Here is a 13,043-nt window from a genome sequence, read left to right on the forward strand (position 1 = left end):
AAGAGCTCGACATGGAATGCACGCTTCATCACTGATATGTAAGTAATCGACCTGGAAGATCTTCCTGGATCTTATTAGAAACACCAGCATGGTGTCTCATATTCGGAGGGCTTGCGAATATAATTCCAGGAACGCATATTCTGACTTAGGATTCCTCATTTACAATGAGGTCCATCGGTTCTCCACGATTTTCCTGCACTCTTGTGAGCAATAAAGTGACGCTCCGGATCTTTCAGAACAGAATGGGTTCAGGCCTGATTATATTAACAACATGGAAGGCAGTCCTTCCTGAGAAGCTTCTAGTCGCTCAGACTGTCAAAAAAAATTCCGACACTGGTATCGTAAAAGTGTAGTTCTATTGGCATTTTCCGGTTCAATTATGTTTTGGTCACCATATTATTGGTTTATTTAACCACGCCCTCACTAGCTCGTAATATACATTGTCGAACGATAGGATGTTCAGTAACGAATTGGAAGGGAATAGGTGACGTAATTTAAGAGGCTATCCCGGAAATATTCCTTGAGAAATTGAGGAAAACCACGATAAACCTCAGGATAGCCGGTCAACAATTACTCCATTCACACACAGAAGAAGGCAATGGCAAACCACTTCTGGATCATCTGCCAAGAACGTATATGAACAGGTCCCAGTCCGAGAAAAGGATGGAAGGATCATGCTCATATGGATCTGTCGTCAGACAGAACACTAAATAAATAAAAATAGCCCGTCTACTTTCCGAGATTTTAACCTGGTACTTCCTGACCGACGTATTTTGCGTTTAAAAACTTTCTTCTAGTCCGTTCTTGAAGAGAATGAGGAAACCTAGCGAAAATCTTGGACTAGGTACAAGATATTTTGGCTGACTACCCGCTGGTTTCGTAGATATTACTTGCACCTACACAGTGCAGGAAATGAGAAAAAGCTAGAAAGAGCGAAATATAAGAATATCATGCACTTACTTTTGTTGGGCCATGTGAAAGTTGGTGGCAAATTTGAAGGTTTGGAACTACTGGTCATGTTCCGTGTTAGTTTGAGCCGAGCAGCGGCCGCGCCGGATTGAACCTGAGGGAGTCCTGTGAAGAGAAACAGAAAATAGAAGAAGAAACAGAAACAGGCAAAAAGACAGCGACAGAAAGCGTAGCTCAGTCAGTACAGTGACTGGACAACTGGGGTTCGATCCCCGACGGGGGCGGAGGATTTTTCCTCCAGCCTCTGCGTCCAGACCGGTTCTAGAGTCCACCCAGCCTCCTATCCAACGGGCACCGGTGTCCTTCCCCGGGGGTAAAGCGCGGCCGGAGCTAGACGCTGACCACTCACCCCACCTAGTGCCGAGGTTACACCCTCTCCTCCAAAGCGCCTACATGGCGTATAGTGGGACAGCTTTACTTTAATTTTTTTACAGCAAAGAACGAGAGGAAAACGAAAGCGGTATTTTTCATTCTCCGATAGGTGTCTCCCACAGTAAATCAGATCAGTTGGCGCAATCGCGAAACAGCCCATTCTTACTGTACATTCGCTTAAAATTTCTTGTACTCGTGTTTCGTGGTACAGCTTCTACACGTCGCTAAAATGATCGAAGCCATTCTTACTTATTTGTCAGTAAAATAGAATTTTATTATATTCAAAACACGCGTTTCAATACGAACGTTCCTCAGAATCTAAGAATTTGTCAGTCGGTACTATACCACTGGAGCGTAGATGATTACGGAAAACATGTACGATTAAATATTTTGTAACAGCGTTATTGAAACCTGCTTAATTTCCAAGCTCATATTTAATTTCCGTGTAACACATCTGTGTTCTACACACAATTATTTTTAATCTTCCGCATTAAAATACATTTCTAATTACGAAATAGATTGCCATGAAATGTGTTTGTGAGAAAGTGGTTTATTTGCCCGTTCGTGTGACCAAGTCTGTTTAGCTGTTCCAACGACATATAAATCCTTTGAAATAAGCCGACTTAATGAATGGGAAGAACACTGTACTGGTCGCCCGTCAGAGCTGCTAGTAGCCCGCAATTTGATTACGTCAGCTACATTCTTGATTCCCAATACCAGAGCGTCATTACGCTTCCATTGCTAACGCAATAAAGAGAGTTAGGAATCTCAGTCTGCAGAAACTCATCGCGTGGGGTGCCCCTAGAGGAGTCGCCCAGCAGTTAAATCAGAAAGAGGCCGAGTTTTTCAAGGTACAGTGCACCTGACATGGACCGCTGCGTGAAGCTGTGAACATTAAAAAATTTAAATAAATAAATAAAATAAAAGGCATATTCCAACTTCAAACGAGCTATAGTTTAACGTACTTCTTGTTTTTTTATCTTAATTTATTGTTTACATATCTACTGTTAATAAAGTCTTCTCGGGCTATCAGCCGTGTTAGATGGCGGTTAATCACCATCTAACACGGTTGATAGCCCGAGAAGACTTTATTAATGAAACCCGCCGTGAAAGCTTCACATAATATATCTACTGTTGATCAACAATAGATATACTATATTTCATTCATCATAAATCATACTTCTGATAAAGCTGATCCCGAGTAGAAATAATGTTCCATGTGTCGCCATCAGTTCTACTGCTAAATATAATTGTTTTGATAGACCTAAACTGTCATGCAGAATTTCAGCTCGCGAGATGAAGGCAGTATGTTCCTCCGAAACGCTGGCAAACGGGTAAAATGCTACACGGTGCAGAAACCCAGAAAACAACAGTCTGCTATCACATCGACGTGGAAACCCATTGGGCAAAGCACGTAATATAGAATTGGAGTGGGGGGCGGTTCTCGACACTTCCGTCGATGTACATATATTTATTTATGTATTGAATCTCGCGCAATTTCGCCGTTCGCGGCCGACCACTTCTCCGACAGTTGTGTGTAGCGTGAAGTCGAAACATAGTATTGCAGGCGTTACAGGAATCGGAGAAAGTTTGTGCAAAGTATAAAAATTCTGGTCTGACCTGGAGTTTAATGCATAACTATTCATATAGAGCTGAATTTTTTTAAATTTGTTCCTGCAATAGCAATATGTGATGTAATTTTTATCTAGAAAACTTAAATTGTACGGCAGTGTATTAGAGTCAACAGCATTGTGACACTTGTGCGTAAAGCAGTAGATGAGGTAGAATTATTTTCAGAATTTTCTGAGTAAGGACAATAAACGAGCTTATTGTAATCAGCAACAAATTAAATAATTTCGCGTGCCTTGTTACAAGAGGTCCTGGGCCGGATGTGGCTCGCGGACCGCCAGATTTACCGTAGTTCTAACGTGGTGGAAGTCTGTCGTAAGTCGTTTTAGAATTACGACAAATGTTAAGGCCGCGGAGCCAGTTCAGCCAACTTTTTAGGCAGAAAAACTGCTGAAATCGCGTGTTTGAATCCTGAATAATGCATGAGCATTTTTATTCATTCTTCCATTTGGGAATTAGAGCTTGCTTGTAATTCTCTAGTAATTCTTATTGGGCAGTCAGTTACGGTATTCTATGTTTTTAAATAGCCTGTATTCAGAAAAAGATTCTGAATCTCTTTCGTTTATTACATTAGTCTTGGGGTCCTTAGCCGCTGCCACATAAGAACGACATCGCGTTTGGGCATTATACGACGATCTTGTCGTAAATTAATTTGTGAGTTCGTAAATGTAATGGGTTTTAAATTGTGTGGCATACATTATACGGTATTCATTTATCTGCCGCAGAATAGAAGTGGTTGAGGTAAGATCTTTACGTGGAGGGCAGTAGTAACGACGAATTAACAGTTCCACTCATTCTTCACGTTTTATTTCTCCATCATCAGCCAACCCACTGGATGCGTGCAACAGCGGCATCCTAATAAAATCGGCCAGGATTTTTTAAGTAATTATTATCATGGATATAAGAAGACTAGATGGAAAATAACATATAAATTTGCCTCACTTGTAACCGTCACTGTTATCCGATAGATAATTATTGAAATATTTTTAAACATTTGAAACACATTGGTAACTATATGTACCGCGCCGTCTGCTTTAACAGTCAGTAATTCTCCTCTTTCCGTGATGGTACTTCTGGGTTTCGCGTGCTTCTCAGAATAAGAAGAAAAAAAAAGATTATTTCCCTAAACGCATTCACCATTTGATCTTAGTAACTGAGACGCGTTGTTTTTTATTTGAAGCAGAAACTGAACTTTAAAACTGCTTATCTTAAAATCGTGACTCAAAATACCAAAAATGTGTCTGTATGTATGTATGCATGCATACACATACTGTTACTGATTTTGTTAAAAAGATCATAGTCCAGAACAAGAGTAACTTGTTCTACTCAGGCTTCATAGCGCCATGTATTTCGATCCCTTATGCCACTCTTTCTTTAAATAGTTAAGCTATTCGTCTCTCCCCCCTCTCTCTCTCTCTCACCCCTTGCCTGCTCTCATCAAGTCTTCATCATCACGTTTAAGCGCTTTGGATCTAAGGTATTTGGCGGACTGCCTATCCGGTATTTCTTGGCTATTTCATTCCCATTGCTCCAGTGCGTATTTAAGGACGTTTTTGCTGTGAAATATTTGTTACACGAGCATACATACATATATATTGTTAACACACAAACGTTACTATATGTAATTAAAGGAAGATATGTTTTGTTTATAACATGCCACGATATTTTCCAGTTAACAGGTAGGAATTTACTCCTTATCTCCACAGTTTTACGTATCTAAAATATTCTGTTTATAATTTTAGCTATCCGTAAAGCATGGTTATATTTGATATAGTCACGTTATCGGCCTGCGTCTATATATATAAAACTAGTTTTAATCAAGGATTTTTACCAGATTTGGTATGAAAGTTATGCCATTGGAGGTTACTGTAACTTCGTTTTGTGATTTATTACAATCAGTAATAGCAACACGACGAAATTAATGTTTACAAGGTGAGAGCGACGCTATCGTCAATTAATGTTACGTTCTGAAATACCTGGTAAGAAGAAACATGCTTCTTGTGTAAAGGTACTTTTTATAGAGTGTAAAACAGTAATATGTCGATTGTGCCAAAAATGTAATGTGCCTTCCTGTCCAACAGCGACACATCTCCATTACAAAGATCAGTTGGTTAGTTAATGATGTATATATAATATATATATGTAATAACCGTTAATTATGAGAAATAATCAAAAGCTTTTAGTGTACTCTCTGGCCGAAATGACAATTTTTAACGCAAATTAATGTGATAGGGTTCATGAGATAGTATAGTTGCGTCATATTGTGATATTAATTAAAATAATTATTATATTTGTTTACCGTCAAATCACAATAAAATAGTAAGATAAGATAATTAAAATGATTAAAATATCATCTTATGTTCCATATCGAGCATTCGATTTACATCGGAACATTCACAACATGTTTCGGTTTATCAAACCGTCATCAGGTGTAAATTATAAACTTTTAAACTCAAATTACAATTATTTATAGTTTTTATAATTTTATCATCTTTCTCAGTATATTTTATGGAAGTTGTGTCTAGATATTATTAATATAACATTATTGTTGAGGTGGTGTTATTGATGTTTATACCAGTCATATATGAAATAGCAATCGGTTCAGAGGAGAGATCCAGAAGCGTTACCATCTCAGAACAAGGTTCGTTATTGACTATTAATGTGTTACATATAGTTACCACCATCCTTCAAATTCTGGTAGTTAAAATCTGGTCATTACCAATTTGGATATCTGATTATGTAAGTGACAGGTAGCTGCAGTACCGACCAGCATGTAAGACCCCTTCTAAATGCATTCTTGCGGTGAACGCGTTCTGTGCCTCTCAGCTATTCAGAACGGGCAGACGACAAAGTGAGCTGCTATATCGATGAGCGTAGTGTCTCGCGGTAGTTCCACTTTTGCATAGGGCTATGTGAGCCTGTCTGTTTTTCACTGCATTCAGCCTTGCCCCTTCTATCACTGGTCCATCACGGATATCACGTGAGCAGCATTGACCCTCATAGAGCTTGAAGCTGACATCGTCCATAATGTCTTCATTATAGATGTCCCATTTCTTGCACTCAGATATATTTACTGATAGTGTTGACTGACGATGTGACTGAGAAAGTATAAATAAACGGTGAATAGATGTATTGACTTCCCGATGTTTCAGAAGTTTAGCTTAGATTTTTAGTATCTAGTTTTTATAGCTTTGATCAGCATTCATACGAAGCACGTCCTTTTTAGGGATTTTCTCTGTGCCATTTCGAATATGCTCACAGGTTTTCTGAAATTGTGATAATATTAAAGCACTGACAGTTTTTTCTTTCGATTATGACCCTTGAATTATGTATCTGCTTACAAATCTACACGGCGTTAAAACCCAGATCAACATCGTACAGAAACATTTTCCACCAGTGACGTAATTTATCGACTTTACTTTACTTCACTTCTATCGGCTCCATTTAGTACGTTGCGCTTCTGTTAAACGTTATTCACACTAACTGAATAAATGAACCTATAATCAGAAGTTTTGTCTGATCATTCAACAGAAATTATAGGACAGATTTCGATACAATTGTGTATTTTGTTATATACTCGGACGTTATGGGGCGAACTGGAAGATGTTTCCTATCTGCTTGTTCCTATTAAGCCACGTGTTCACCGAGATCTAACGCGACCTGGTTTCTATCATTACCACCAAAAGGTAATCTCAACAGTTCGGTCTGTAAATTAAGGACGCGTAAGTCATTACCTTACCCTTCCAGATCAAAATATTTCTTTCATATTTAAATGAGAAAATACAATCTCGAGAAAATAATATATAGCGCGAGGTTCTATTTGCGTAATTCAATATTCTGGTCGTTTCGTTCGGTTCGATGGGACCGTCTGATAGGATATATGCTGCGGCTTAAAAATGTATAGATTCTCTCACATTTTGTTATGATTTTCGATCAGTCGGCTTGTCACGTTTGCTGAACAGGGCTCTGTTAGTATCACGTGTACAGAATTAGCCTATGGAGGTTTTCCTCTCGTCTGAAGATAGATTTCTTAAGACATTATGCGGCTCGCTCCGAAAGCTGAAGTTGTACATTGAACTCCAGCCGCGAAAACCTGCTACAAGGAAAAACAATTCTAGCATATTTTAATGTTAATTAATAAATATGATAATGGACTATAATTTAACTCTTTAAGGATAGCTGAACTTACCCGTTAATGAGTTACTTAAGTCTATACATTAGAAAATTTAATAGCTATCAAAAGTAGAGTGGATTCGTTCAAGAAATCTGACTGATCCAAGAGGTAGAGTGATTAGAATCTTATCTTACTGCAGAAGCTTTGTTCACGGCAGAGCTTCTAGAACGAGACTTCTCGTCAAGTTTTTGACGTAAACCTCTGAAACGTCTTGTTCAGGTTGAGAGACTTAAGTGACGTCACAGCTCTTTCTCTGCATTTCATTTAGACACAAGAGCTTCTTCTCCTTCTGTTGGGATCCAGTAAAAAGTCGCGTAAACACGAGTCTGTCTCTCCCTCTCTAATTTGCAAGTCATATGCAGGGTCGTTTCAGTATCGATCTGTACAGGACGTTAATAAACAAGCAGATTATTTGATACCTGGGTCAACACTCGTTTCATGAAATGATGGAACAATATTTAATTACCAGAACCAATTATTTTAAGACAGCTGAGTGAACCTCGCCTATTACCACTCGCAACACTTCTACGTATAGATGCACTGGGACTTCTGAATCACCTTGTACAACGTAATTGTTAGGTGGAATTTACATTTAATTGAATATTAAAGTTAATTATGCCTGTGTTTCATTACAAACTCGTCAGATTGACAAATATTTTACTCAAACTTTGTAAACTCTGGAATAATATCATAACAGTAGGTCTATTTCATGCGCATGTCTGACACTCTAAGCCCGTCGAGTGAGAGTGGAGGCGAGCGTTAATCGCCTTGTTGACAGGCCCCGTTATTCAGTCCAGTAAGTTTGAAGGCGCATCACCTGCAGATGGTTATAATGCCTATGGCATTCCGTTTGATTTTCATTTTAGGCGTTAACGCTTAGCGATCAATATAAGACGTGCACCCCACTCGGAAGGTGAAGTTCTCATTCTTAATCTTCCGGGTTCAAGGTTTATGTACTAACCATTTATCGGATCAAAACTTTCTCTCTTTCGTCCTCAGGGTCGCTGAAACATACCCGTCTCTCGGTGTTTAAACTAAATATTTCGTTGAAATTAAACGCTATATTAAATCTTGTAACTAATAATAATTTGTATTCTTTGCTTCTTACGGATTATAAGGTATATTTATTGTAATCATATTTTTCTGAAGCCTGTAAATAGTACTATAGAACTAGTCTTGCCCTTTAATTAAATACTTTCTCATTGTCATTCAGGTTGGTATATGAGATAAAATTATATATACATATAACATCATATACATTATAACACTCTGTATCACATAAAGTTCTAGAACATACTCGTGAATATAATTTTTTCCGTTTACTTTTAAAAGACCGAATTGTATCGCATATATTTTTGAGCACACTGTACTGAATTTTATGAGACCGGTTTGTGAAAATAAACTGTATAGACTTGAAGATGTTTGCCTTCTGGAATGTTGCACCAGGTAGTATGGCAGATACTAACCGACGTTTCAGAGATGTTGACTGTCTCCTTAATCAGTGTGATGAGACTTCCCCGTTCGACTCAACATTTATAATGACACATGCGATATTTCAGACACATATTCTCGGAATTTGTACCAAACGTCTTGAAAGTAGCCTATTGGTGTTTTTAAGTTTCCGTATAAAATAATTTCTCTGTATACTTAAATGAATTTAAATGATTGTATCTTGGTAATTCCCATTAACATATCTGTAGAGTTTAAGGTGACAGCCTGCTACTTACATTTCCACACCATTTCCTGAAAACGGATGTTGTAAAAGCATATTTCAGGGAAGTAGCCGATTTCACTAATTGCAAATAGACTAATGCCATGCGTAGATCCAGAGATAATAAGAATAGGCGTGGTCACAGAATGTGCGACATAATTGCGTGTTTCGTGTTATTAGCACTCATCTCCCGAGGCATTTTCCGGCTCCAGGGAAAGTAAAGTAACTGGAATAGAAACGTAAATAAATTCCAAGAGACGTAAAATGATCGAACAAATGAGATGACGAGTCAACACATCATTTCAGTTTTAATTATTCTAATCTGAACACAAAATTCAACAATTTATATTTAATTATTAATTTCTAGTGCTGGTGCGCATTAATTTCAAAATGAATATCAGGCTATAAAAATCGAATCATAATAAACAAAATTCTGGGGTTATAAGTAATTTCGTTCCTTAATTTTTTTTTCAAACAGGCCGCTAAACTCCTTAGATGGGAGATCGGTCCACAGAGCTTTACCTTCACAGGATAACAAACATTAATGCATCTAGCGGGATTCGAACGCTGGTGTTTATATGACCTACGACTATGGAATATAGCACAGTGCCCGTAGATTTACTACGGGGAAACCCGACAAATGCTTATTTCCCTTATGAATCTTCCTTCCCTAGTCATATGTGTGGTCATTCGATAGGTATCGCTGAACACCGTAGAAAGGATTGTTATGCTTAAACCCAAGGACATTCGTAAATGAGTAGGAGGGCTTATGTTTAGTCTATTGCAGAGACTGCCAGTTTGTTTCCGGGCGTGTCCAGATGTACGAAAACGTTTCATTAAAACATATCCGCTCAATTTCATTCCGGGCCCATCGCTGTCTACTTTACAAATCGAGTGAGTTGCATGCAAGAGTTGCCTAAGTTAGCGGAGTGACAGGTTTTGACGTTGGCTCCCAAGTGATTTTTACCACGCATAAATTTCGTCCCCCTGACTAACCAGTGACCTTCGCCCTACATTGCCAAAGAAAGATAAATAAATAAATAAATTCAGACCTCTTAATGTATAAAATGCGTGGTTATTTAATTTTATTCTGTAAATGATTTTTGACTTTTCATTTCTGTACTTACGACGAGTTTTGGTTGGCTGTCTGTTTGGGGGTCTCTAACACCTTTGTGTTTTCCTACTGATGTCTTTCGCTCATTTTCCTCTTTTGTGTCTGTAATATTTGTTTTTAACCTCTCAACACCGAGACCTAGAATTACGCAGTTTTATTTTACTGAAATAACTACACAGCCGGAATTTTTGGTATGTTTCTTTATCCTTACTTTAATTTCTTTCGACGTTTCTTTCTTTCTCTATTCTTGTTATTCCATTTTCTATTTTTCTTACTTCTAACCCACCCAATTCCTTTCTTTCATAAATTTATTCTTCTTTTTCTTAATTTCTGAAACGTATTTTAGTGCGTCGTTTGGAAAACAAAGGCAGAGTAGTTTTGCGTGAAGAAACGTACTTCAGAAGAAATTAATACGGACTTGCCTGACATTTGTATAGGGCTTGGAATTACCGTGGCGAATAAAGCAAGCAATAATGTTTATAAAGCTGTTTATAAACGAGACTCACGCAGTTTGTTAACAAAGAAATGCCGCAAAGAGAGTTGTCGTTTGGAGTTCATGCTGTGCTTTCAACTTCGCTTCGTGTCTCAGCAGGAACCCTCCTTATTAGTGAGTAATGAAGATACCGCGTTTTCACGGTCCTTTAATTCTTATCCAGTGAGATAGAAATATCATTATTATGATGGGTGGGACATGTAGTGCGCATGGGAGCGACTAGATATGCGCACAAATTTGCCCGATGGGAAGAGAAACGAGGCCTGGGTTGGAGGATACTGCTGAAATGAACTGGGAACTCTACTGGATTCATCTAGTTGTGTGTAAGGTCGAGTGGTGAACTCATTTCAACATAAAAATAAACTCTCAGGTCTCAGTTGGGAATATATTGTCATACCAATTTCTCATCAGATGCTTTAAAAGTGTGTGTGTATATATATATATATATATATATATATATATATATATATAGTCTAGTGGTCAGAACACTAGCCTTGTAAGCCTGGGGTCCCGGGTTCAATTTCCGGTGGTGCCCGAATTTATAACTTGTGTTGGGCAAGGCCGTGGTCTAGGCATCACGGAGTTTTCCTCCGGGGGCTTCCCCGGTTTCTCCGTGGCATCCCAACAATTACTCCATTCACACACAGAAGAAGGCAATGGCAAACCACTTCTGGATCATCTGCCAAGAACGTATATGAACAGGTCCCAGTCCGAGAAGAGAAAAGGATGGAAGGATCCTGTTCATATGGACCTGTCGTCAGACAGAACACTACAATATATATATATATATATATATATATATATATATATATATGCGCGCGCGAACACACACACGAAGTCCTTGATCCCAGCCTTAGTGTTGGACGTCATTAGTGACTCCTCAGTCCCTCCAGGTGAATACTGGAGTGTGCCACGACCGTGTCCTACCACATCCTTCTCTGTTCATCATCTTCTTCAATGTGGTTATGTCTGGTACAGTTTAGGAGTTTGAAATAAACTGAAGATGGCGCCTGTACGCCAAGGTCACGTAGCCTGGAATGACAGTGACTGAGTATGAAGAATTGTGAGTGAATCAGAAAGAAGCGAATTTGGTCCATATTAAGCTTGTATTCCAGCTGATTTGTAGAGGGAATAAAAAATAACTTGAAAACCTGTTGTCAGCATAGTCGGTTTCCTGCCGGGATTCGAAGTTTGTACCTCCAGAATGCTAATTACATGCATATTCTGAATCTCGTCAAAGCATTGATGAGCAGAAAGCCACTCCGTTCTCAGGCTTTCTTCTGTTTGAACGTGTTTAATCATGAGAGGTGATGATTTATTAATATAACGTGTCTGTTGAGCCTATGCTACGCTAAGAATCTGTCTGGCATTTCCCAATTAGAACTGGGAACAGCTTAGGAGACAGATGACCGTCGTTCAGATATACAAGCTATTACAGAGACATGTAGACGGTCCGAAGTCCCTTATTACTTCATAGATATATCTTTATGGCGCTACGAAAGGACATTTGGGGATTAACACAAGAAAACTTGTTTCTAATCGCAAATAAATTGGAATCCATTTTACTACACAAGCGTCGTTGTCTGTGGTGTAATTACATACTTGCGTCAATTACGCTCGACGTTTAAATGTGACAGTAATGTCTTAAAAGTTAATTTTCGAAGGAATTCATTAATGGTTAAATGAGAACTGCTATAAAACTGAGGAGAGTTCGTATTTCGTTTTGATACGACAGGAAATTACATTGTTTCAGAACCGCAAATTGAATTGTGGTAGCCAATGTTTATTTTAAACTTTTCCGACTACGCAGCTTGGACGTTAAAGAAACAGAGGACCGAATTTTCATTTTATATATTTCTTTAATCAAACCATAACATTTCACAGCTCGTCTGCAGAAAAATAACAGAGATACATTTCTTCGAAAGCAATGCTGTAACATAACAGACCTACAATTTAGGCGTGCCTAAAGGAATCGGTCATTAAACTAGATTTGGCTTTTTCTGACCATTATTTTTAACACAGTCAGGAATGTAATATACTTCTTTCAGTTTGAATAGATGGATGAATGAATGTAGGTGTGGGCAAACTAATAAATAGATTGAAGGGTGAATATGTGGATGGTTAGCTGGATGGGTGAATTAATGGATGTGATGGTGGGTCAACGAGTAGCTAAAAGGGTAGATGAATGGATTTGTCAGTGAATAGTTATATGGGTTGATGGATGGATCGATGGATGAGTGAACTATGAAGTGGTGGTGATGGTGTGGGTATTTTGATGAGTTAGTGGATGGATGAATATATTTAGGCATATAGAGGGCTCCTTTAATCCGAAGTAGGGACTCTTACCATTGGAATAAGGTAAATTCGAGATATCATACGTGTGTACCAAACGAGAATCAGAACTGATAACCCAAAGTGTGATTGTCGTAAGGATTCCTTGGATTTGTCACGTATTGTCACGTTTGATCACGCTTTGAGAATCTTCGCGACGTTTCGACACATGGTGATCCCTTATCACGAGGTCAAAGCAGGTCACGCCTGGTCATGCTTTGTCAAGCTTGGGCACCCGTGGTCACTAAGT

The 13,043-nt window shown here is 38.5% G+C and overlaps 2 protein-coding genes across 7 annotated transcripts in view; one reads left to right on the forward strand and one right to left on the reverse strand.

Annotated features, from left to right (window-relative positions):
* Positions 1-13,043, reverse strand: part of LOC110829182 (sodium-dependent noradrenaline transporter) — a 62,384-nt gene that overhangs the window by 21,424 nt on the left and 27,917 nt on the right. For 5 of the 6 annotated variants that reach the window (XM_022062661.2, XM_022062660.2, XM_022062659.2 and 2 more), the window contains exon 3: positions 961-1,074. The exons of the other annotated variant lie outside the window; for it this stretch is intronic. In XM_022062661.2, the coding sequence (XP_021918353.2) occupies positions 961-1,074 (114 nt within the window). The remainder of the gene's footprint in view (positions 1-960; positions 1,075-13,043) is intronic. 6 annotated transcript variants of the gene reach the window in all.
* IFT52 (intraflagellar transport 52) overlaps positions 1-13,043 on the forward strand; it is a 76,712-nt gene that overhangs the window by 12,364 nt on the left and 51,305 nt on the right. The gene's annotated exons all lie outside the window — the stretch shown is intronic.

This window comes from Zootermopsis nevadensis, unplaced genomic scaffold (assembly GCF_977971745.1).
Source record: "Zootermopsis nevadensis isolate Lab colony 2312 unplaced genomic scaffold, Znev_1.0 Znev_ptg000004l, whole genome shotgun sequence".
Classification (NCBI taxonomy): Eukaryota; Metazoa; Arthropoda; class Insecta; order Blattodea; family Termopsidae; genus Zootermopsis; species Zootermopsis nevadensis.